General features: G+C 38.4%; 1 protein-coding gene across 4 annotated transcripts in view; it reads right to left on the bottom strand.

The window, feature by feature from the left end:
* The window catches only part of Ssh2 (slingshot protein phosphatase 2), a 262,347-nt gene that overhangs the window by 132,383 nt on the left and 102,596 nt on the right, over positions 1–27,368 (bottom strand). For all 4 annotated transcript variants that reach the window (XM_040749174.1, XM_040749172.1, XM_040749173.1 and 1 more), the window contains one exon: positions 26,156–26,199. In XM_040749174.1, coding sequence (XP_040605108.1) covers positions 26,156–26,199 — 44 coding nt within the window. The remainder of the gene's footprint in view (positions 1–26,155; positions 26,200–27,368) is intronic.

Raw genomic sequence — 27,368 nt, 5'->3', positions numbered from 1 at the left:
TATTAGTTGACCATAAAATTTGAAGCTATTACAAAGGTGCCAAGGGGTTTGGAATTCCGTAATTCATACAGAAGCCTCCTTGCTGTAGAGATCTCATTATAGAAAAGACCCAGGTGGCAAATGAAGAGTTAAGGGAAAGACGGGATGTTAAGAGTTCCATCGTCTTCATCCATCTCTAGGAAGGAAATGTTTTAAGGATTTGTTCAAGCTGTGTCAGCAAGCACCCAAATGGCAGTATAAGAAAAAAATCTGCTGATATACCCCAAAATAAATTGCTTAAAATATCTGGCAAACTTGCCAGTTCGAAACTTCTTCCAGGCAGCAATTTATTAATTCTCCTGCTGTGATTAAAAAAAAAAAGCAGGAGGCACTTTGGAATAGCATTAAGGTGAGCCTAGTTCCTTTCATGATGCAGCAAGAGATGGGAATTTCTACTGAAGTCACTATTACATGATCCATTTAGGGAAGATGATGGCATGGTGGCCATCCTTATCTGAAAAACAACTCAGCAGAAAACCTGCATTGCTTGATTCCAGCAAACTTATTTCTTGCATTTAAAAATGGCTAAGCATAAAGATTTCACAGATAAAGATTTTGTAAATATGTATACTTAGGTTTCTACAATGATGCCCCAGAAGTGTACAATCCTTTAGTCTTCCCTTAAAAGACCTCTGTCAGCCATTCAAGTAAGTAGACAGTTAATACCTCTAATCCAGTCCTAAATTCTCCCTTTGAACAATAACATGAGAAATTTGGAAAGTTGCTAGGACACATTTCTTGATTATTTTTAAAGAGACAAAGTCAAGTCATATTCCCACCCCACCAGGTCTATTTTGAGACAGGGTTTCTCTATGTAGCCCTGGCTGTCCTGGAACTTTCTCTATAGAGCAGGCTGGCCTCTAACTCACAGAGATACCCTGCCTCTGCTGGGATTAAAGGGGTATGCTACCATGACTGGCCACCATCACTTAGCTAGTCAAGTGGGAAAACTTTAGGGAAGAAGTTCTGCTACTGTCTGTTTTTAAAAGATGAACAAAATTTTTAAAAGTCTGTAATGTCAAAATGTCAATCAATATAGTTTCAATTTGATTTAAATCTTTTCCACAGTCAGGAAACAGCTGTAGAGACCCAGCTCTCTAAACCTAAAAAAAAAAAAAAAATTAAAGGAATTAAAAAATGATTTCAGCCAGGCGGTGGTGGTGCACGCCTTTAATCCCAGCACTCAGGAGGCAGAGGCAGGTGGATCTCTGTGAGTTCGAGACCAAGCCTGGTCTACCGAGAGAGTTCCAGGACAGGCTCCAAAACAATACAGAGAAACTCTGTCTTGAAAAAACAAAACAAAACAAAACAAAAAAAATTCAAATTAGACTGAACAGCATGAAATAAACTAAGCTAGCTTCATACTCTATATCAAGTTAGAAGGGCTTTCTGTTTTTCCTGTTTTTTTTTTCAATTTCACTAAACCTATGAAGAAAATCTGTCCTACTTCTTTCTACTTGAGTTAGAAGATGTAATATGAGTTTTGTCTTGTCATTTGTGACATATATTTTCAAAGGTTCAAAATGTTCATGTAATTAAAACAAAGTAACAGGTGTCCCTTGTATTGTTCCATAAAGTACATTCAGTACAACATGTCCATATTTTTCTCATTAAGGTACAACTACTTAAAACAATGAACACTGGAAACTTGCATGCTTATCTGACTGCATTCTAGACCTGAAGGATACAGACATGCTTTTGCTGCTGTGAACTAATTACAAATTTGATGGGCTCCCAGAGGGCATAAATTCTAGTTCTAATGGTCACTTAACAAACTGAAACTTTGATCAAGTCACTTAATTCATCTGTAAAATGATATAATAAGACATTTAAAAATCTCCAAATCTGAGAGTTGAAAATTTTAGAGAAACTATTCTGATCCCAACTAAAGATCCTGATGGGCCAGGTGTGGTGATTTATGCCTGTTATAATCTAATATTTGTGAGGCTGGAGCTACAGGATCACAAGTTCAAGGCTAGCCTGCACTACATAGGTAAACTCTCATCTCAAATAAGCAAGCAGAGTCAGTGAGATGGCTCAGTAAGAACGACAACCTTAATTCATCCCTGGACACCCCTCCCCCTACATGGCGGAAGAGAAATGTCTAACCTCAACACTGACACTGTCATGCTACGGTGTGCCTAGACATGTGTGCACGTACACAAAATAAGTAAGTGTAATTGAAAAGACAAGCAAGCAAACAAATAGATAAAAGACTCTGAAACATGAAATATATTTAATCCACTTAAGACAGCCACCTAGTTCAAATCAATAAAGACTGGCAGTTAAAAACTCTGGTTTTGGAATTAATAAACTGAGTTGAGGCAACAGTATTAGCACTTAATTATGAAGTCATTTGGAAGATTATTAAAAATAGTATCTATATTTTAAAAGAATACCTAGCAAAAAGATCAACTCTTTGGCTTTAATGTCTGGTGTATTAAGGTAAGGTCCACTATGTACCATGATTTTCTTTTATTTCCATAAACATTAAAAAGTGGTAATGACTTTGGTATAAGAAGTTCTAGGGCTGGGCATGGTGGCATACATGTTTAATTCCAGTACTCAGGAAGCTGAGGCAGAAGAATCACTGTGAGTTTGAGGCCAGCCTGCTCTACATAGCAGGTTCCAGGCCAGCTACATAGTGAGATCCTTTCTAAAAAAAGAAAGAAAGTTCTAGGGCCAGTGAAATGGCTCAGTGGTTCAGGGCAGTTGCTGCAAAGGTTGCTGACCTGGGTTTATTAAGACATGTTATAAAGAGAGTACTAATGCCTGCAAGCTGTCTCTCATCTTTATGCACATGCACATACAGAAAACAATGTTGTTTTCTTTTCAAGATACAAGGACAAAGGTATTGTGTAGACAAGATGGCAAGTCTTTGTTACCATAAATTGGTCAGTCAGCTTCCAGTAACAGAAAGCTACTTGTATTTGTTTTGCTATCCGAAAGTTGATGAAATAAATGAAAACGGAAATACGTACAAACATCTCTCTATGTATCATCATTTAGGAAGTTTTACTGTTTTTTGCTTATAAGGCAGTTACTATCACAGTAACTCACTATTACAGTCTATAATCATCTGATATCTGCAATGTTTGCTTAATTTTCCATTTTAAGCTTTCAAATAACAGCATTAACTTATACAACTGAGTTATTTAAGTACCTGATCGTAAGGAAAAATGGTTATACTAAGCTGAGGACCTACTTGTGTTTTTATGTTTTCTCTAAGGGCTCGTTCTAGAGAGATAAATAGTAAATTAATTCCTTGAGTGTCAAAGGGAAGAAAACTAACACTTAAAAAGATACAAAACAAAATCTTACTACCTGGAGTAACACAACCTGCTGTCTCTTGTTGATTTGTAAAAATGCCAGGGCAAAACAAACTCTCAGATAATACACCCAATTTCAGATTTGTTGTTCACACAGGACTAAGAGTTATCTTATGAGACTTAGTCAAAGACATTCTTCAAACAATACAAAACACCAAAATGTTAACAATAGCTCAGAAAAGCAATCATGTTCTGTGGGTATTTAGTTTTAAATACTTTTCAATAGTTTTAAACACTTAAATTAACAATGTCACTGAGCCTTTATAATCATTTGCATAGAACTTCCCACACAAGGGCAATGTGGAACACTGAGAAGATCTGTACATCAACACCAGAGAATACATCTCTAAAGCATTCATCCCCCTGGTCTTAGCCACCATATGCTCCTGCACAGGGACATGCTGCAATACTGCTTTCTTCAGGTTACACAAGCCTGACACATCTATTGTTCAGTAAAAATAATAGGCATTTATGGATCACTTTTCACATTCAACACATCTCACAAAACATTAACTATTTAGTCCCTGCTCTATTTATTCATTATGTTTTTTTAAAATTACTTATGAGACATAGTAACACATGGCATTACTCCCATTCTCAAGAATTCAGAATGGTAAAAGAAATGTCATTTTTCTCATCTCATGCCACTCTCAGGTAATTAGAATTATTTTCAGAAGATTTCACATATGCAAATATGAATGTAGCTGTCCTTTAGGATATTCTCATGATAAATGCACACACATAATGGTATGATATATTTTATTTTGTTTCTTGTCACTCTTTATCATTATATCTTGGGAATCTGCCCATGGTTATATAAATCTACCTAATTCTATTTTTTTTTTTTTTACAGACAGTGACTCTACATAGCTCTGGCTGTCCTGGAATTTACTATGTAGACTAGGCTGGTCTCTTAACTCAAGAGATCAGCCTGTCTTTGCCTCCCATGCTAGGACTAAAGACATGTGCCACCACACCTGGCTTATCTAATTCTTTTAGAGGAGTATATTGTTATGACCATATATAATTTGTTTAAACAATTCTCTGCACATTGACATTTGTTTCCAGTTTTTATCACTGAACATGCTTTTGCACTTGGAGAGAAAGAAGAGTTAGTTGTTACTGGGGATTAAACCCAGGATCTTACAAATGGTAGGGCTTGTACTTTTTCAAAAATTTTGTGCATGCTTAGGAACATATTTGTTGCATGGATACTTGAGGTGGAACTGAAGTTAAAGATGTTTTCAAGCCTGGTAATGGTGGTGGTGGTGGTTGCACATACCTCCATATGTAGCCTGGTCTAGACTCACACTCAGCATCTTCCTGCCTCAACCTCGTGAGCACTAGGATTATAGACCTGTGCCACCACACTCAGATAATTTGGTGGTTTCTGTTCTTTCCTGTCTTCAAGCCTTATTTTCAGTGTTCAAACTGTTTCCTATCTAAGACCCATGTATTATATATTCTTGAGGCCTATTTCATCTCTCAGTTCCTCCAATAGTTACAAACCCTCACTGGGTTCTTTTTGTTGTTTTGAAACAGTGTTTCATATACTCCAAGCTGAAAATGACCTTGAACTTCTGATGTTCCTGTTCTACCTCTTAAGTGCTAGGCTTATAAGCGTGTACCAGCATGATTTACATGCAAAAATGTAAAGTGCCTGGCATAAGGGTTTTTATCACTGGATTTGTATGAGGTAAGGAAAGCGAATTATCATCAGCTTTATTTCAGAGATGAAACTTGAGGCCTAGAAGGTAAGTCCCCAAACTAGGTATCAGAGCTAGGGTTTGAAAGTAGGTTTTCCAGTTAGATCTAGTGATGGAGCTGAGGTTCATTGGGTGGCATTACAAGTTTATCACTCCTTTAGAATTTTAAACTGTTATTCAAGACAGGCATGGCAGTTGACGCCTGGGGTCGCAGCACTGTAGCATCTGAGTAGGAGGGTTTCAAGTTTGATGTCAGGTTGAGTTTTTTTCACACAGCTAGACTGTCTCAAAAAGCACAACATGAGGGGCTAGAGAGATAGACCAGTAGTTAAGAGCACTTGTTGCTCTTGAAGAGGACCTAGGTTCAGCTCCCAGCTGCTACACTGTGGCTCACAAACATCCATTAACTCCAGTTTCAGGAGACCCAGTGCCCTCTTCTGGCCTCCTTCTGGCCAGACATGAGTGCGGTGTCAGACACAACATGCAGGCAAAATACTCATATACATAAATAAAAATAATTTAAAAAATTTAAAGCAGATGTGGAGGTGCATGCCTTAAGCAAAGCTTTTTCAGTTAGAGGTCAGCCTGGTGTATATATTGAGCTCCAGACCAGCCAAAGCTGCATAGCTAGACCGTGTCTCAAAAAAAAAAAAAAAAAAAAAAAAAAAAAAAAGGCAAACTTCCCTGTGCTGCTCAAGGTCTTATCCATTATATTCCTTCCATATAATATAAATTACAGTCACATGTGAGAAGATATGAAATATATATGAGTCCTCACCATATCTTTCTTGAAGCTGTCTTTTTTTTTTTTTAAGTTACATATTAGGCTCTAGAGACAACTATTTCCCAAGGAACCCATACACTTATTATTGAGGTTCTTGTTCTTTCCAGTTTAATTCTCACTTGATACAAAGCACAGTACCTAACATTCCTTTTTGCCTTTCATTGCTTCATGCCTTACCTGCTCCCTCTTGCTCTTTAGGTTGGTGACTTTTCATACAGATAATTTGGGAAAAGGCCTGGAATACACCCCAGTAGACAAGGACTTTATTTTTATTTTTAAGCCTACCCCAGACTTTCAGGAGCCCAAAGTTCAAATTGCAGCAGGACTGATTCAGGCTTTCACAAGCAGTTTAGTGCTACGCAGTTAGTTTAGAACGGTCAGATTTCCACCCCTGGCAGAGCATCATCATTATCTCTGAGCCTTCACATATCAGCTTCCCTGACGGCATTCCACTTGTTATGTCTTTTACTCTGAAATCAGGTGGACATGCAAAAATCACACACTTACACAATTATACACTTTTTTTGTTTGTTCTTAGAGACAGGGTTTCTCTGTATTGTTTTGGAGCCTGTCCTGGCACTCGATCTGTAGACCAGGCTGGCCTGTAACTCACAGATATCTGCCTACCTCTCCCTCCTGAGTGCTGGGACTACCACCACCGGCCAATTATGTACTTCTTAACAGCCATGTCTCATCTGTTCAAAGAATTTAAGCACAATGCTTATTATCATATTACTCTTGAGTTACGCAAAACCAAGGAATATATGATTTATGTTCTTTAATCCTTGCTAGAAATTGGTCATTTTTTAAACAATAATTTTTTAAGCTGTTATACCAGCTAACTGAGAAAAGATACCTTTTGTCAGATTCTATTCAACTACCTCAGCTGGAAGATCAACTGGACCATGGATCTAAGTGAAGCAAGGGAGAAGAAGACTAAAAAGCAAAATTTCCATTCATTTTTAATTGTGAAATATTTCATACACATATCTATTGGTATACCAGTCAGATACTCAAGAGGTAAGCTTAAACATTTTATTCTTTAAATTTTAAGAAATGAAACATTCAAAGGCTCTGATAAGCTTTTCTGAACTCACTGACCCCACTTTTTGTAAGTAGTTATAGTCTTGAATTTGATGCTTATCTTTCTCTTCATATTTTATATTATGTACATGGTAATCTTTAATGTAAAACTCATTAAGGAAATTATTGCTTATAAAACATCTAAATATTTTTTAAAAGTTTTCTTGATGTTGACATATAAAATACATATAGAAATACAATCTAAGTCATTTTTCTTGTTTAAAAACATCTAATCCAGAAGGGGCCAAAAAGATGGGTAAAGGTACTTGTTGCTCACCTTATGATTTGAGTTTGAGTCCCAGGAACCCCACGTTTGAAGGAGAAAACTGACTACTGCAAATTGTCCTCTGATTTCCATATGCATGCTGTGGCACTCACATGCCCTCCCAACATGCTACATTTACACAATAAATAAATAAATTAATTAAAAAACCCAACCCCCCTTGTGGTTCAGGGATGGATAGGTGGGTAAATATGTAAACAATCCAATATAGCAAAAATGTAAATTGTAGAACCTAGAGGTTGTATTTGGGTGTTTGTACATAATTCATCTAATTTGCATGTTTTAAGATTTTCAAACAATATGCTAGAGAAGTAAACTGGAAATAACGGCTAGACATCTACAATCCCACTAACGGGGAGGTTGAGGCAGGAAGATCATCATGAGTTCAAGCTACCCTGTACTGCAAAGTGGGGCCCTCTCTCAAAACAAAAACACTAGGGGAAAAAAACCACCTCTATTTCCTATTTTGTCTGAATCTTAATGAGAAAGGGTATTAGCTGTCTCAGATATTTAAGGAACTAGTATGCTACTAGAAAACAATATTAGGTTTGATAGTTTAATTACTGTTTGAGCTCTTGTTTTATGTTATTTAATAAACAAAAAGGGAAAAGTCTAGTTTCTTCAAGATTTATCTTCACAGATATTTTTTGGAACATTCATGATAATGATAAAACCCAATACAGGAAAATGGTTTCTGATTCACGAACAACCCTAATAAGTGCTTTATTTATTGCTTGTGTAATACAAAGTGCATCTGGCTTTTTTTTGTTTTGTTTTGTTTTTCGAGACAGGGTCTCTATGTATTGTTTTGGAGGCTGTCCTGGAACTCACTCTGTAGACCAGGCTGGCCTCAAACTCACAGAGATCCGCCTGCCTCTGCCTCCCAAGTGCTGAGATTAGAGGTGTGCGCCACCAACGCCCGGCTTTTGGCCTTGTTCTTATTGTCAGCTTGGCTCACAGCACTCAACTGCAATAACTTAGAAGGATTAAGAAGGGATGATAAAACAGTGAGATGGTGGCCAATCAGAGCTACATAGTAAGACCTTTTCATCAAATCACCCCCCAAAAACCACAGTGAGATAGGAATTATAAATAAATCAATTGTACAATATTACTTTCCCATTTTAAATATTTTCATATTTGTTTACTATTTATACTTAAGTAGAAGTCAAAGGAGCATTTCTGTGCATCTTAAAGGTACCACATCACAGGGAATTACATTTTTATTATTTGTTTATAAAATACTTTACCCTTAAGCAATCCAATTTAATAGTAATTACATTTTGTAATTGGAATTTTCAGGTTTAGACAAAACCAAGGTTGAATGCCATTACAGCACCCAAGCTTTCAAAAAGTTGTTGCAGGGTATAGTGACATATGCTTGTAATCCCAGCATTTAGGAAGCAGAATCAAGCGGGTCACTGTGAATTTGAGGTCAGCCTGGTTTACAAGGAAAGTTCCAGGCCAGTCAGAGTTACACAGCAAGACCTTGTCTCCAAAAATAGAAAACAAAAAGAAAAACCTCCTCCAAAATAAAACAAACAATACTTTCAAAGAAAGAGATTGTGTTGGGTTAAAAATAGTAATTTTCCCTTAGGAAATGACAGCTATTATTGTCTCAACACAATTTTATTAGATTTATTTTTATTATTTTAAATTATGTATAAGTGTGCCTACATGTGGGTATGTGCACATACTTGCAGAAGCTAGAGACACTGGATCCTCTAGAGCTAGAGTTATGGACAGTTGTGAGCCTCCTCTCTCTGGTTTTTTGAGACAGGGTCTCTCGGTACATCCCTGGCTATCCTGAAACTTGGTCTGTAGACCAAGCTGGCCTGGAACTCACTGAGATCCACCTGCCTCTGCCTCCTGAGTGCTGAGATTAAGGGCATGTGCCACCACTGCCCAGCTTTTGTTTTTTCAAACAAGGTTTTACTATGCAGCTCTGGCTGGCCTGGAACTGGGTATGCAAACCAGGCTGGTCTCAAACTCACAGAGTTCCACCTATCTCTCCCTCCTGAGTGCTGGAATCAAAGAAGTGCACCTCACAAAGATTAATTCTTTTAAGAAGACACTGCAGCTATCAGAAAGAAAAAAAGGAAGCAAAAGCATACAGGTATTTTATATTTGTGCTAGAAATTAGGCTTTCTTTGTAAAATATAACCCCCGTTTAAAGGAACCTTAAGGGCTGGAGCAAAATGGCTCAGCAGTTAAAAGCATGTACTACTCTTACAGACGATCCAAGCTTACAACTCCCTGTAACTCCAGTTCCAGGGAATCTGATGTGTGTTCCTGTGTGTATGTGTCACACACACACACACACACACACACACACACACACACACACACACACACACACTTTACTCTGGCTTTTTTCAGACTTTTTTCTGCTCCTTCACCACTGAAGTTTCATATTGATAATGGATTAACTTGGGTGTATTAGTTACTCTTCTGTTTCTGTGATCAAACATCATGACCAACTATAGAATGAAGGGTTTATTTGGCTTAATAGTTCTAGAGGTTAAGAGTCTGTGATGGCAAGCAGCATTGAAAGCAAGCAGCAGACACTGGGGCTGGAGCAGAAGTTGAGGGCTCACATTTTTAACTGCAATCTGGAAGCAAAGAGAGTACCCTGGGAATGGAGGAGGTTTTTATACCTCAAAGCTGGCCTCCAATGATATACTTCCTCCAGAAAGGCCACCCCTCCTAAACCCACCAAAACAGTACCACCAACTAAGGACTAAGTATTAAAACCTCTGGACATATGGAGGACATTCTCATGAAAACCACCACACTGGTCAACAGTGTCAGAATGATAGGGATATACAAACATTAAGCTCTTAACTCCACAAGATTTCAAAACTTAAAAACAGACAAATGGAAACAAAAGGTAATCATGTTTTTCCTAAAGACCTCCTCCATCTTTTAATCCAAAGGAAGGACAACTTTAGACTGACAAACTAAAGCATTAATCATATCTATATCTATACATACATATGTATATGTAATGCTGCTTATATTTTCATACAGACATGAGAGAATTTACAAAATAATCCTATAGGAAGAAAAAGGGACATCTAGAACATAGAATTTGAATTTCTTATATTGAACCTTCAAAACAGGGCTTTCAAAGATTCTTTCAAAAATGATTTTGCATATGAACATTATATAGATACATATATATTTTTTCATGCTTTACATATATGTAAACAAGATTGTATCTAATGAGTGCCAACTCTGCTAGGTATTGTGTTATGGTAGAGAATATACAGTTAAATATAAAATATAGCTTACAATAAAGCAGGGGGAAAAAAGATGAGGCAGATAAAGAAACTGCCCACCAAATTCTCCATGTTCTCCATAAACAGCATAATTCTTGTACATTTGTACCTGCAGGATGTTGCTCCCTTTCTTTTATGCCATTACCCCAAGGTGCATGGTTAAAACATTGCTCCAGACCCCTTTATAAAGAGTGCTAAAGTTCATGGTGGCACATGGCTATAATTGCAGCATTTAGGAGATAGAAACATGAGGGTTATGAGTCAAATGAGGTTGTTGGAAGATTTGTAAACTATGTAAGGCAAAGACTTGTTTTTGTAGACATTGATAGTTTTGGAGGAATTCCTTTTATAATGACAAAAAGAAATAATAGCTGGACTGTGGTGGCGCACACCCTTCATCCCAGTACTCAAGAAGCAGAGGCAGGCAGATCTCTGTTAAGTTTGAGGCCAGCCAGAGTGAGTTCCAGGACAGCCAGGGCTACACAGAGAAACCCTGTCTCAGAAAAACAACAAAACAAAACAGAAAAGAAATAATACAGGTCAAGTACGATGGCTGACAACCTGAGTTCCACCCCCGAAACCCACATAAAAGGTGGGAGGAAAGATGGAGTTCACAAGGTTGTCCTCTGATGTCTACATGTGTACCAAGCTGCATGCACACAGATGTCCACATTATATACACAATAATAAAAATCTTAGCATTTATCTTTATTCTCTCTCTCTCTCTCTCTCTCTCTCTCTCTCTCTCTCTCTCTCTCTCTCTGTGTGTGTGTGTGTGTGTGTGTGTGTGCATGCGTGCGCGCGCGCACACCCGTGCGTGCCCCTCCCTTGCTGGATGTGAGTGTTGGGAACTGAGCTTGGGTGTTCTGGAAAAGTAATATGTACTCTTTAACTGCTTAGTCACATCTCCAGTCCCCATACCCATAATCAGCTTAAAAAAAAAAAAGGAATGGCTGGATTTGGTGGTGCATGCCTTTAATTCCAGCAGTAGGCAGAAACAGGTGAATCTCTGTGAGTTCCAGGCCAGCCTGGGCTACATAGAGGTTTTGAGTATAGCCAGGGCTACATAGAGAGATCCAGTCTCAAGATAAATAATAGATAACAAATAAAAATTAAAAAGGAATAATGGTAGTAATTATTGACTGAAATAAAATAAGAATAAGTACTTTGACTTTAGGTCTCTCCTTATAAAAGATTTTTATTATGTTGTTGAGGCAAGGTTCTCAAAGAAGCTTAAAAAGTATTTTTCCAAAGTCTGAAAATAGATGAGAAGCTACGGGATATGCATTCTAGGTGTCCAAATTCAAGGACATAATCATGAACAGGACAGAGACTAGTGCTGGAAGTGCTGTGGAAGAGAAGCAGAGGGTCTGTGGGGGGATGAGGGGAGAAGTTTTGCACGGAGAGGCAAGGGTTCTTATAAGCACAAGTAGGTTACAGACACTTAGGTGTTTCAAAGAGTTTCTCAATTTCCTGACCTTTGTTTGGAATGTCAACAGAACAGCTGTTTTAGGGCTGGGTTAGGTAATTGGTAACAGGTTCCTTTTTTTCTCTCTCATATGGCTGCTTAGGCGGAGGAAATTCTCAGTGAAAATTTAACTCTAGAACAGTCTGGCAGTTTATGTTTCTTAATATGTTCCTCTGCCTCAGGACTGTGGAACAGTAGTAACAGATCAAATGCATGAATCTTTTGTAATAAATATCCACTGAGTGCATGAGTCACAATCAGTTCTTCTAAATAAAACTTTTCAAAAAAGTATCCAATGGCTGTCACTTTTTGGTAATAACCAAGAGTAAAACAGATTTGACCTACTGATGCAGAAATAAGAATTTTTCATTTCTAATTTAATGCTAGAGTTGTGTTAAATATTTACTGCTTTAGAATCTGAAGTGTCACAATTTGTTCTCTTGCTTTTCCTTAGTAAATGGTCTTAGCATCTGATGAGATAAGAGGTTCAGTCACAGCACAAAGTTATAGAAACTGAGATGCCAGTTTATCGAAGTTGAAACAAATTCAGACACATAGTAAAAGTACCATCATTAATATCTCCAACTTGATGTTGGGTGCTTATTATTTATTAAAATTTCCTATATTTAACCCATAGAAACCCTATACGGATAGATGTACAGATGGAATTCTCCTTTACAAATGAGGACCATGTAACTTACATGGCTAAGGTTAGATAGAACTATAATCTGGTCTCTTCATTGATCTTTCGCTTACACTGCTGGACATGTAGACTTTCTATGATGACTTCTTTTTTTTTTTATCTTCTATGAATAACTCTTCAGAACATGAATGTTGAGTTAGTATTATTATACTAATTAAATATTCTTAACCTCAATGAAGTCATTTACATACCATTATTCTAGGATACATTCTCTTCACACTCATTTTTTTCTTGTCATTTTTTTCAGTTTTTTTATTTTAAATAGCTTGTTTTACATGTCAATCCCAGTTCCCTCTCCCTCCCCTCCTCCCGCACTCCCCTTTCCCCCCACCCTCCCACCCTATTGCCAAATCCTTCCACATAGGGGATATCAGAGTCTGTCATTTTACTCTGGGTAGGGTCCAGGCACTCCCCCTAAGAGTCCAGGCTGAGAGAGCATCCCTCTTTGTGCTATAGGCACACGAAGATTGTTTGTATATCAGGGATAGACACTAATTCACAGCTCAGGGCCCCATAGGTTGCCCAGGCCTTCTTGCTGACACTCACATTTGGGGGGTCCAGATCAGTCCCATGCTGGCCTCCCCACTGTCAGTCTGGGATCCAAGAGCTCTCCCTTGTTCAGATCAGCTGTCTCTGCTGGTTTTGCCAGCCCATTCTTTGCCAATTTGCTCATCACTCCTCTCTCTCTGTCACTGGGTTCCTTGGGTTCAGTTCAGTGATTAATTGTGTGTTTGCCTCTGCTTCCACCAGTCACAGGATGAAGGCTCTGGATGGTTATAGACATCAAGTTCATTATCAGGAATGGGCATTCGAGGTGGTCTCTCCACTATTGCTTAGCTTGCCAATTGGTGTTATCCCTTTAGATCACTCGAGGTCGCTCTGGTGCCTGATCTGTATTCGATCCTATGATTCCCTCTTCCCCCTATTCTACCCTCACCCCCTCAACTTCCTTTTCCCCCATGACCAACTCTCTTCCTCTTCACCCCCTCTCTTCTTCCCAGGTCCCACTCCCCCCACTCCTCGCCGTGTTCCCCATCCATTCAGGGGATCTTGTCTCCATCCTCTTCTCTTGGGTACTATGCATATATGCATATCTTTTAGGTTCTTTCCTGTTTCCCAGACTCTCTATCAGTGGAAGTGCAAACTGGCACTATACTGATCCATGTCTAAAATCCATATATGAGTGAGTACATACCATGTTTGTCTTTTTGCGACTGGGTTACCTCACTCAGGATGGTTCTTCCAGTGCTATCCATTTCCCTGCGAATTTCAAGATTCCATTATTTTTTTCTGCTGAGTAATACTCCATTGTGTAAATGTACCACATTTTCTCTATCCACTCTTTAGTTGAGGGGCATCTAGGTTGCTTCCAGGTTCTGGCTATTACAAATAATGCTGCTATGAACATAGTGGAGCAGATGCCCTTGTTGTATGAACTTTGCCTCATTTGGATATATGCCTAAGAGTGGAATTGCTGGGTCTTGTGGTAGATTAATTCCCATTTTCCTGAGGAATCTCCATACTGATTTCCAAAGAGGCTGTATGAGTCGGCACTCTCACCAGCAGTGGAGGAGTGTTCCTCTCTCTCCATATCCTCTCCAGCATAAATTGTCTTCGGTGTTTTTGATTTTAGCCATTCTGACAGGAGTAAGATGGTATCTCAGAGTTGTTTTGATTTGCATTTCCCTGATGGCTAAGGATGTTGAGCACTTTCTTAAGTGTCTCTTGGCCATTTTAGCCTCCTCTACTGAGAATTCTCTATTTAGCTCTGTACCCCACCTTTTAATTGGATCCTTTGGTGTTTTGGAGACTTGTTTCTTGAGTTCTTTGTAAATTTTGGAGATTAGCCCTCTGTCAGATGTAGGGTTAGTGAATATCTTTTCCCATTCTGTGGCCTGCCTTTTTGTCTTTTTGACTGTGTCTTTTGCTTTACAGAAGTTTTTTAGTTTCAGAAGGTCCCATTTGTTAATTGTCGATCTCAGTGCCTGTGCCACTGGTGTTATGTTTAGGAAGTGGTCTCCTGTACCAACTCGTTGAAGAGTATCTCCCACTTTCTCTTCTAAAAGTTTCAGTGTGGCTGGATTTATGTTGAGATCTTTGATCCATTTGGACTTAAGTTTTGTACAAGGCGATAAACATGGATCTATCTGCAGTCTTCTGCATACCAGTACCCAGTTATGCCAGCACCATTTGTTGAAGATGCTTTCTTTTTCCATTGTACAGTTTTAGCTTCTTTGTCAAAAATCAAGTGTTCATAGGTGTGTGGGTTAAAATTAGAGCTTTCAATTCGGTTCCATTGGTCTACCTGCCTATTTTTGTGCCAATACCAAGCTGTTTTCAGGACTATAGCTCTATAATAGAGCTTGAAGTCAGGTATGGTGATGCCTCCTGAAGTTCCTTTATTGTATAGGGATGTTTTAGCTATCCTGGGCCTTTTGTTTTTCCATATAAAGTTGATTAATGTTCTTTCCAGGTCCTTGAAGAATTGTGATGGAATTTTGATAGGGATTGCATTGAATCTGTAGACTGCTTTTGGCAAGATTGCCATTTTTATTATGTTGATCCTACCAATCCAAGAGCATGGGAGATCTTTCCATTTTCTGGTATCTTCTTTGATTTCTTTCTTTAAAGACACAAAGTTCTTGATATACAGGTCTTTAATTTCCTTGGTTAACATTATCCCCAGATATTTGATGCTGTTTTTGGCTATTGTAAAGGGTGATGTTTCTCTGATTTCTTTCTCAGTCACTTCATCATCTGTATATAATAGAGCCACTGATTTTTTTGAGTTTACCTTGTATCCTGCCACATTGCTGAAGGTGTTTATCAGCTCTAGGAGTAACCTTGCGGAGTTTTTTGGGTCACTTATGTAAACTATCATATCATCTGCAAATAGTGAAAGTTTGACTTCTTCTTTTCCTATTTGTATCCCCTTTATCTCCTTTTGTTGTCTTATTGCTGTAGCTAGAACTTCAAGTACAATATTGAAGAGATATGGAGAGAGTGGACAGCCTTGTCTTGTTCCTGATTTTAGAGGAATTGCTTTGAGTTTCTCTCCATTTAGTTTGATGTTAGCTGTTGGTTTACTGTATATTGCTTTTATTATATTCAGGTACATTCCTGTTATCCCTGATCTCTCTAGGACCTTTATCATGAAGGGGTGCTGGATTTTGTCAAAGGCTTTTTCAGCATCTAGTGAGATGATCATGTGGTTTTTCTTTCGCAGATTGTTAATATGGTGGATTACATTGATAGATTTTCTAATGTTGAACCATCCCTGCATTCCTGGGATGAAGCCTACTTGATCATGGTGGATGATTTTTCTGATGTGTTCTTGAATCCGGTTTGCGAGTATTTTATTGAGTATTTTTGCATCAATGTTCATGAGGGAAATTGGTCTATAGTTCTCTTTCTTAGTTGTGTCTTTGTGTGGCTTGGGTATCAAGGTAATTGTAGCCTCGTAGAAAGAGTTTGGCAGTGAGCCTCCTGCTTCTATTGTGTGGAATACTTTGAGGAGTATTGGAATTAGCTCTTCTTTGAATTTCTGGTAGAATTCTGCACTGAAGCCATCTGGGCCTGGGCTTTTTTTATTTGGGAGACTTTTGATGACTGCTTCTATTTCATTAGGGGTTATAGGTCTGTTTAGATTGTTTATCTGTTCTTGATTTAGTTTTGGCAAGTGATATCTATCCAGGAAATTGTCCATTTCCTTTAAATTTTCAAATTTTGTGGAGTACAGATTTTCAAAGTATGCCCTGATGATTCTCTGGATTTCCTCTGAGTCTGTTGTTATGTCCCCTTTTTCATCCCTGATTTTGTTAATTAGCATGCTCTCCCTCTGTCTTTTGGTTAGTTTGGACAGAGGTTTATCTATTTTGTTGATTTTCTCAAAGAACCAACTCTTTGTTTCATTGATTCTTCTCAGTGTTTGTCTGGTTTCTACTTGATTGATTTCAGCCCTCAATTTGATTATTTCCTGGCATCTGCTCCTCCTGGGGGAGTTTGCTTCTTTTTGTTCTAGAACATTCAGCTGTGCTATTAATTCTCTAGTATGACTGTTCTCCAGTTTTTTCATGTGGGCACTTAGTGCTATAAACTTTCCTCTCAGCACTGCTTTCAAAGTGTCCCATAAGTTTGTGTATGTTGTGTCTTCATTCTCATTGAAGTCGAGGAAGTCTTTAATTTCTTTTTTTATTTGTTCCTTTACCCAGGGATGGTGCAATTGTGCATTGTTCAATCTCCATGAGTTTATAGGGTTTCTGCGATTTGTGTTACTGTTGAATTCTAATGTTAATGCATGGTGGTCTGATAAGATGCAGGGGGTTATTCCAATTTTTTTTTGTATCTGTGGAGATTTGCTATGTTTCCTATTATGTGGTCAATTTTAGAGAAGGTTCCATGTGGTGCCGAGAAGAAGGTATATCCCTTTGTATTTGGGTGGAATGTTCTATAGATGTCTGTTAAACCCAGTTGGGTCATAACTTCTATTAGTTCTTTTGTTTCTTTGTTAAGTTTCTGTCTGGAGGTCCTGTCTAGCGGTGAGAGCGGAGTGTTGAAGTCTCCTACTATTAGTGTGTGAGATTTTATGTGCATTTTGAGCTTTAGTAATGTTTCTTTCACGAATGTAGGTGCCTTTGTATTTGGGGCGTAGATGTTTAAAATTGTATGCATAGAAAACCCAACGGTTGTAGATTTGGAATCTTATCTAATTAGACAGTATGATGGCTAGTTTTATGTCAACTTGACACAGGCTAGTCATCTGAGAGAAGGGAACTTTAATTGAGAAAATGCCTCCATAAGACGGGACTGTAAGCAAGACTGTATAGCATTTTTCTTAATTTAGTGATTGATGTGGGAGGGACCATAAGAAAGCAGACTGAGCAAGACATAGGGAGCAAACCAGTAAGCGACACCCCTCTATGGCTTCTGCATCAGTTCCTGTTTTCAGGCTTCCACCCTGTTTGAGTTCCTGTCCTGACTTCCTTCAGTGATGGACTATGGATATGGAAGTATAAACCAAATAAACATTTTCTTTACCAACTTGCTTTTGGTCATTTGCTATTCTTGGTTGTCAACTTTACAATATCTGGAATGAACAACAATCCAGAAATGGAGGGCACATGTGCGAGAGATTTTTATGCTTGGTTTGAAGTAGGTGAATCCTCTTCTAGTCCAGACCTTTGATGTAGGAAGACACACACACCTTTAATCCAGATCTTGAGGTGGGAAGACATACACCTTTGATCCCAATCTTTTGGCTGGAAGTCACTTGCTTCTAATTCAAATCTGGAGGCAGGAAGACATGTCTTTAATATAGGCATACCTTCTGCTGGAAGTCTATATATAAGGACAAAGAAAAAGGAAGCTTTGATCCATTTGGATCAAAGACCTCAACATAAATCCAGTCTCACTGAACCTCTTAGAAGAGAAAGTAGGTGGTATCGTCAAACGAACTGGTACAGGAGACCGCTTCCAGAACATACCACCAGTAGCACAGACACTGAGATCGATAATTAATAAATTGGACCTCCTGAAACTGAGAAACTTCTGTAAGGCAAAGGACACAGTCAACAAGACAAAACGGCAGCCCACAGAATGGGAAAAGATATTCACTAACCCCATATCTGACAGAGGGCTGATTTCCAAAACATACAAAGAACTCAAGAAGCAAGTCTCCAAAACACCAAAGGATCCAATTAAAAAGTGGGCTAAAGAATTAAATAGAGAATTCTCAATAGAGGAGTCTAAAATGACTTTAAGAAAGTGCTCAACATCCTTAGTCATCAGGGAAATGCAAACCAAAACAACTCTGAAATACCATTTTACTCCTGTCAGAATGGCTAAAATCAAAAACACCGAAGACAATTTATGCTGGAGAGGATGTAGAGAAAGGGGAACAATCCTCCACTGCCGGTGGGAGTGCAAACTCGGACAGCCACTTTGGAAATCAGTATGGTGATTCCTCAGGAAAATGGGAATCAGCCTACCACAAGACCCAGCAATTCCACTCTTGGCATATACCCAAAAGATGCACATTCATACAACAAGGACATCTGTTCAACCATGTTCATAGCAGCATTATTTGCAATAGCCAGAACCTGGAAGCAACCTAGATGCCTCTCAACTGAAAAAATGAATGGAGAAAATGTGGTACATTTACACAATGGAAAAAAACAATGGAATCTTTAAATTTACAGGCAAATGGATGGCACTAGAAGAAACCATCCTGAGTGAGGTAACCCAGTCACAAAAAGACAAACATGGTATGTACTCATTCATATATGGATTTTAGACATAGAACAAAGTATTACCAGCCTACAGTACACATTGTCAGAGAAGTTAGGAAACAAGGAGGACCCTAAGAGAGACATGTATGGTCCCCTGGAGAAGAGGAAACGGACAAGATCTCCTGAGCTAATTGGGAGCATGGGGGGAGGGGAGAGGGAGTTAGGAGAAAGAGAAGGGAAGAAGAGGAGGGGAGAGGAAGACGTGAGAGAACAGGAAGACTGAGTCAGGGAAGAAAAGAGATACCATAATAGAGGGTATAGGAGGAGACTTAGGACTGCACCATTAGCCATGTGTCGCACTAGAGGCACATATGTATGTAGAAATGATGTAGTAATGATAGGGCTGTGAACTACGCTGACAACGCTGCTAGCCAGGCCCACTTTTGGCTAGAGGCGTGTACGGAGGTTCTATAAAAGACTGTGCGGCAGAGCTGCTCTCTCCTTTCTGCTTCCAGTTCGGTGGCGAAATCTACTTGCCCGTTTTCTCTTGTAATTTTAAGTAATTTCTACAACTAATAGTTACCTATACCTTCAACAAGTGAGCTGTTTATCATTACAGCTACAAGAGGGAGTCATTATAAGTTTAAAGAGAAATCTGACACTAGGGAAATGTCCAGAGATCTATAAGGATGACCCCAACTAACAATCTAAGCAATCGTCCAGAGGCTACCTTAAATTCCCTTCTCTGATAATGAGAGTGATGACTACCTTACTTCATCCAGTAGCTGATGGAATCAGAAGCAGACACCCACAGCTAAACACTGAGCTGAACTCTGGAATCCAGTTGCACAGAGAGAGGAATGATGAGCAAAGGGGTCAAGATCAGGCTGGAATAACCCACAGAAATAGCTAACCTGAACAAGGGGGAGCACATAAACCCCAGAGTGATAGCTGGGAAACTAGCATAGGACTGTTCCAGACCCCCTGAATGTGGATGTCAGTTTGGATGTCTGGCTAATCTATGGGGCCTCTGGTAGTGGTTCAGTATTTATCCCTAGTACATGAATGGATTTTGGGAGCCCACTCCATATAGGGGGATATTCTTGAAGTCTAGACACACGGGGGAGGGTCTAGGCCCTGCTCTAAATCATATGATAGGCCCTGCAGATCCCCCATGGAAGGCTTTACCCTCCCTGGGAAACACAAAGGGGATAGGATAGGGGGGTCTGTGGGGGGAGGAGGGAAGGGAGGAGAGGAGGGAGAGGGAACTGGGATTGACATGTAAAAGAAGCTTGTTTCTAATTTAAATAAAAAAAGGAGAGAGAGAGAGAGAGAGAGAGAGAGAGAGAGAGAGAGAGAGAGAGAGAGAGAGGGAAGGAAGGAAGGAAGGAAGAAAGGAAGGAAGGAAAAAAAGAAGCTTTTGCTCTTTGCCTGCTTGTCCTCACCTTGCTAGCACATCCATTCCTTCACTGGCATTGGAGCCCACTTCTTTGGGATTCCAGCATATTCAGAAGACCAGCTGAGACACTCAGACTTGTGGGATTGAGCAACTACTAGATTCTTGGACTTTCTATTCACAGTTAGCTATTGTTGGATTAGCTGGACTGCAGCCTGATTGTTTTACTTCTAATAGGAGATCTGTCTATCCAACCATCCATTCCTATATTCATCAAAATACCCATAATCTCTCTTGTTAGAAGCACAATAAATATGTTTCCTAAAACAAAAAAGAGAGGCAAAGCAATTCTGTTTTTGCCTTCTAGTGAAGGAAGAATTCTACTTCAGATCTTTTTATACTCTGGAGTATATAGTTCTACAATGGCCCTGGTAATAAGACAGTCTACTACATGTAGAAGAAAATGGCAGGTGATAAAGATTAGTGAATGCCTTCTGAAACAAAGTCCTTCATTGAAAATTCCTCCTGCTTTTAAGTAGCTAAGAGCCATAAAAAATGCACACTCACCACCTTAGCAGCACCTCAGAGACAGTTCAAGATACCCCCTTGTGGCCAGACCCAAACATTTCCAAAGAGCAGATTTTCTACTTTGGACAGGAGGAACCACAGCAAAAACCAAGCTTCAGAAGGCCAGCAGCAGTCAGTGTCATCAGTCACAGCCAGTTATCAAGAATTTGAAAATTCTAGTTTTATAAAACCCAAATCTTCTTCTGTCTTATATATGTGTTTTATGTCTAATAGGAAATCTGTCTATCCACCCATCCATCCCTATATTCATCAATCTACCCATCATCTCTCCTATTAGAAGCATAATAAATATTTGACTTCTCTATGAAAGGTTAACATCATCACTATATTTCCTAAAACAGAAAAGAGAAGTGGACAAAGCATTTCAAGTGATCAGGAAGAAATTCCTTGAACTATATTTGTAACTTTTTTCCTAATTAGATTATTTAAAAATTTTTAAAAATTAAAAGATTATGATTAAATGCCAGATCATATTTACAATATTTTTGTCCTATTTGTGGGATATTACTTTGTACTGTGTGAATATATGTTGTTATGGTTGGTTTAATAAACAAGTTGACTGGCCAGTAGCTGAACAGGATAAGGTTAGGTGGGAAAGTAAAACTGAGAATGTTTGGAGAAGAAGGGCAGAGTAAGGAGCTGTCAGCAGACACATGGAGAAATAAGATGTGCACCCCATACTGAGAAAATGTCCCAAGCAACAGGGCAAAATGTAGACAAGATATATGGGTTAAACTGAATATAAGAGTTAGCTAGTAACAAGCCTGAGCTATAACACAGAATAACTCCGCCTACACCTATTTTTCCCTCCTATTAAAATTTATACATAATACTCATTCTTTAGGTTAATGTATCTTTAACTGATATTAAGTGAAGTTGCAGCTCAAAAGTAAAAAGAAAATAACAAACACAAGATAAGGAAAGCATGATGAGAAAAGATGAGAGGCCTTAAGCAAAGACTTGGCCACAAATTGGATGAATTAGTAACACAGCATCATTGTGAAACTATGTTGTGTCCAAGGACATGCCAGAGGAAGGTCTGACTGGACACAAGACCTTGCATATAATGGGCAAGTATTCTACCACTAGTTACACCCACAGGCTCTATATGTTCTAGCTGTCATCAAGCTCTTTCTACTTAAATGTTTCCCTCTGTTTTATAAGCCTAAAGGTGAACTTTTTGGTGTACCTTCTCATAAAAATTGTCTTTCTCAAGTACATTATTTATAGAAAAGATGTCAACATTCTTGTTTGTTCAGTAATCATTTACTGAGTGCCAACGGCTAATTGCTGTATCAAAACAGTTCCTGTCCTCATGCTGCTCTCTGATGAGGATTAGCCATTTGCTTAATTTACTGCAACAGATTCCTAATTTACTGTAATAATTTTTCTTTCATCCCTTCATACTTTATAACACCATCAGACTCACCCCCTTGTGACCTTATTTTGTAACATTCTGTACCCTTAGTTGAGATGGGGACTGAGCAAGTGACTCAGTTGGGAGAGTGATTGCCTAGCATGCATGAAACCCTGATTCCTAGCCCCAGCACTATACATTCAAGGCACAACAGTGCAGGACCATAATCTCAGCATTTGGGAGGTGAAGGCAGAGGACAAGGTCATCTTATGTTACCTAGCAAGTTTGAAACCAGGATGATCTACATGAAACCCTATCATCAAAACAAACAAAACAAAATCCAAAGCTGTAAGAGAGAAAACATAATTGTTCTGAACGATGTAAGTATTCATTCGTTCCCCCTACCCTCCCTCCCTGTTTTTTGACAAAGTCTTGCTATGCAGTCATGGCTGACCTAGACCTCTAACTCATAGAAACTCACCTGACTCTCCTCTGCCTCATGAATGCTTCATCACCCCACTTAGGCCAATCCCCGAAGTTGTGAAGAGTGTAGCAGACTTCTAAGTAAAATATTGAAGGTGTGGTTTTAGTCTTCAATGCATATAGTAAAATGCAAAAAGGAACTACAATTTAGAGATTAATTATTTTTTAAAAAGATATATTTTAATTATATGTATATGTGTTTATCTGTGTGTTGATATGTGTTATGTGCAAGTTCCCATGGAGTTCAGAAGAGGGCACTGAACTGGAGCTGGAGTTACATGTGTTTGTGAGCTGCCTGACATGAGTATGGGAACTGAATATGGATCCTCTGGAAGAACAGTATAAACTCTTAACCACTGAGTCATTCTATTATTTACAGGAACTAAAGATTAATTCTTATCCTGTTTATATGATATATGATGTATATACATGCACACACATATAATATGTTTGGAAGACACTATCAGGGGTGTGACAAACATTATTGATTTGAAGGTTAATGTGTTTGTAGATTTCAACAGAAGCCAAAATAGAGAAGGGATTTATTTGCAAGCAGAAATATTCATATCTAGAAGTAAATGCAACAGAAAATGGAATGCAATGAATGGAATATATATATAGTTTGATGAAATTATGTCACTTAGGGTGATAATGCTCCCCCCAAGAGCCATAGACTATCAAAAACCCCAATATTAGGCATAAGAAACCTTCTTTTGAGTTGCTGGTTAGGGGAGTTCAAGAGATTCCAATGTAGACAGAGTTTCTTTTTCCACCTGGTCCCACAGATGCTTTGCACCAAATAAACACATAGAGACTTATATTATTTATAAACTGCTTGACTGATGGCTTAGGCTTTTTATTGGCTAGCTCCCTCTCTTAATTGTTAATCTATAACTATTAATCTATGTATTTCTACATGGCCTTATCTTACCAGAGAAGGCTCCACCTTCAGCAGCTACATGGCATCGCACCTTCAACCTCTCTCTGCGTCCTCTCCTCAGAATTCTCTCCGTGCCCATCTATACTTCCTGCCTGGCTAATGGCCAATCAGTGTTTCATTCATCAACCAATAAGAGAAACATAATTCAGAAGGACATCCCCATCGCCTCAAAACACTACAGGGTATTGCTATTGCTCCTGGTTGCCTCCTACACGTTGAAGGTAAGTCCCCCACACATGACTCAAAGGAATCGAGCTGGATATAACACAAAAGCATCCTCCCTGAGGACTAGCTTTCATAGTACTGGAAGGTGCTATGTGAACTGCCAAGAAAAGAAAGCAATCAGGAGTCCTATCTAGCTATGATACTATGAACTACAACAATGACTAGCACATTAAGAAATCCCTAAAGGTGTTAACAGTGGCACTTATATCTTGGTGGTAACCATAACTGTCTAATAGGACTTAAGGCCCACTCAATAGCAGGAGAATCTTGCTTGGTACTGGAAACACCCAGCCAGTTGGCCGTCGCTAGTGAGGTCCGAGATATTAGAGGAAAATTTACTACTGCCAGTTTCTTAAGCCAGTACAATTCCTAATTGCATTCTAAATACTTCAGTGAATTCTAAGACCATATGTAAAGCTTGAGTTATCTCAAGTTAATATCCAGAGATCTTTAGATCTTTAGATTGAATCTATAAGGAAATATAAGAATCTTTGGATTCTTTTTAAAACTCTAGTGAGAGTAATGTTTACAATGCTTCTGGTAAAATGTCTACTGAGTTTCTGTCTCCTAGACTTACACAAAATGAGATTTGACCATCAAATCTTCTTTAAGAAAGTAAGAAATCAAGCTTTAGCCAAAATATATGTGACAGTAATGAAAGAAAAACTGTTGCCAATAATCTGTTACTAAAGAAAAGGAACTATACTTTTAAGTTACGATAGGTTAGCAGTAACAAATGCCTGATAATTTTTATTTCCATTTCTTTATTTTAGCATACACTAATTGAACAGGACAATTGGTTTCATTATTAGAGTTCATACATTTAAATAACTTTCTTTGATTATATTTCTTCCTTTTGTCCCTGTTCCCTGTTTCCTTTCTCTTCTCAAATACTCTTCTTTCTACTTTAATGTTTTATTTTTAAAATCTAGATTCCACATATACAGAACATGAGACAGTCTTTCTGCATCTAGCTTATCTAGCTTAACATGAATATTTCCAGTTCACCCATTGTTTCTATAAATGACATAATTTAGCTGGTTAATGTCTTTATAATAAGTATACTTATTATATTCATTGTACATATTACTCAGAATGGCTCACCATTTGATTGACTTTAGGGGATATAAACACATAATTGAGTAGAACTTTCTAGACAGAGGTTCCCTTTGTGGCATAGGCTAGCTTCAAGCTAGCTATGTAGCCAAGGATGACCTTGAACTTTTTTTTTCATTATATTTTTTAGAAAAAAGCTCGCTTCACATGTCAATCCCAGCTCCCGACCTTGAACTTCTGATCATCCCACCTCCACTTCCTAAGTCCTTCAATTACAGATATAGAACACCACCAATGTCTGGCTTATGCTGTGCCAGGGAATCAAACCCACGATTTTGAGCATGCTAAGCAAGTACTCTATCAACTGAGCTACATCTCCAGTACCCAAGAGACTTGATGAAAAATGAGCCCAAACTAGCCTCCTATACCATTGAAAAACAATCAACATTTGAAATCCTTCTGAATTAGTAACTGAATTCTTAAAGCAGTTCCACTTATTTATTTCTAAAATAGTATTTATCTATTTTAAAAAATAATTTTTTAAATGTAAAAAGCTTTAATTGTGTATGGGTTTTGTCTGCACATATATTTATGTACTATGTAAGTTCCTAGTGTTCTCAGACGCCAGAAGCGGTGTTGGATCCCCTGAGACTAGACTTACAGACAGTTATAAGCCATCATGTGGCTCTGGGAATTGAATCTGGGTCCTCTGCAAGAGGAGTCAATGATCTTAATCTCTCATGTCCCTATCTAGATTTAAAAAAATCTTTTTGTTGGTGTCAGGGTGTGTGTGTGCACCACACCACGTGTGTGGGTGCCCACAGAGAACAGAAAAAGGCTTTGCATACCCTGGAGCTGAAATTACAGATAGTTGTAGTTGTGAGCTACCCCATGGGTGCTAGAAATTGAACTTGGGTCCTCTGGAAGAACAACAGCACTCTTAACTTCTGAGCCATCTCTCCAGTCCTGTTTGTTTGCTTTTGAGACAAAGTTTGGCTAAGTAGCCCATTGTCCTGTTTCAGCCTCCTGAGTGTTGAGATTTACAGGTGGGAGTTACCACTAAAATAGCAGTTCCTTTTTTTTTTTTTTTTAAAGTATCAATGGAACATCTTGTAAAACCAGGACAACCTAATTCAGCAAGACTAAAAAAGATTTAGGGAAAAGATATAACAACATAAACGCCATAAGATGAAATGAACAAACATACCTTCTGGGCTGCGACCGGCATTCCTCCTCCCCACTGTCAGCCTCCTGTATAAACAGAAATAGAAAAAAATTAAAATGGTCTCATTACTAATAGAATTTAACTAACCCTTTTATGCAGAAATAAGTCATTCATGTTTATCTGCATTTAAAAACTAAATTTTCTTCATAAAAGATGATTAACACTAAATGAAGAGACTGATAACACTAAAATATATTCCTGAAAGAAATATCAGCAACAGTCTACAAATTTCACTGAAAACAAAGTGCTACTCATTAAAATAATTACATCTGAACACCAACCAAATATGTTTTATATTGTTATGTTACTTTAAAATTAGTATTCATCATATTTACACCAAAAAACATTATCAAAATGACCTATAATTCTGATCCACAAAGAAAAGCCTAAACAATGAGCAAATATTCCAAGTGCTTATGGAAAACCGCCAGTGCCATTAACAGGATGGCTACCCAATTATTGAGAACTTACAATGTTCCAGGCACTGCATATGACACATTAAGTACATTGTCTTTTCGTTGCTGTTATTGTTTTGGTTTGTTTTTTATTTTTGAGACAGTGTTTCTTTGTGTAGCCCTGGCTATTCTAGAACTCACTTTTAGACCAGGTTGGTTACAAATTCCAAGAACTGCATGCTTCTGCCTCCCAGTGCTGGGATTAAAGGTATGCACCACCATGCCTGGCATTATTGATTTCTTAAAGGGGATGGAGAACACCAAGGAATCAAGGTCTTCTAGGTACAGCAGTGCAGGCTTCTTACATATGAACTCACAGAGAGTGTGGCACCATGCACTGAGCCTGCTGGGGTCCTACACCAGACGGGGTCCCATTGAATAAGCAGACACATGCCTCCATCCTTAACCGAGAAACTATCTCCAACTGATGGTCACTTGGAAATAAAAAAAATGATTTTCTCTAAGGGAATCTCACTGGGAAAACAAACTACTCTTACTGATAGTAGACTCCATATCTAACAGTAGACGATCAATACAAAACAAACTCAACTAAATCTTTGGAGGTTCTTTGTCTTGTAATGTTAAGTCAGGGTACATGTAAGAGGATAAATGAATAAGACACATGGAATCAGGACTGGTGAGATTGTTTAGTAGGGAAAGTGCCTTCCCCTTAAGCCTGACAATATGAGATGGTAGAAAGAGACTCCACTAAGTTGTTGCCTAATTTCCTAATATGTGCT

Source organism: Mesocricetus auratus, unplaced genomic scaffold, assembly GCF_017639785.1.
Source record: "Mesocricetus auratus isolate SY011 unplaced genomic scaffold, BCM_Maur_2.0 Super-Scaffold_100007, whole genome shotgun sequence".
NCBI lineage: Eukaryota > Metazoa > Chordata > Mammalia > Rodentia > Cricetidae > Mesocricetus > Mesocricetus auratus.
Note: the sequence above shows the minus strand (reverse complement) of the source record. Positions and strands in the feature narration are given on the sequence as shown.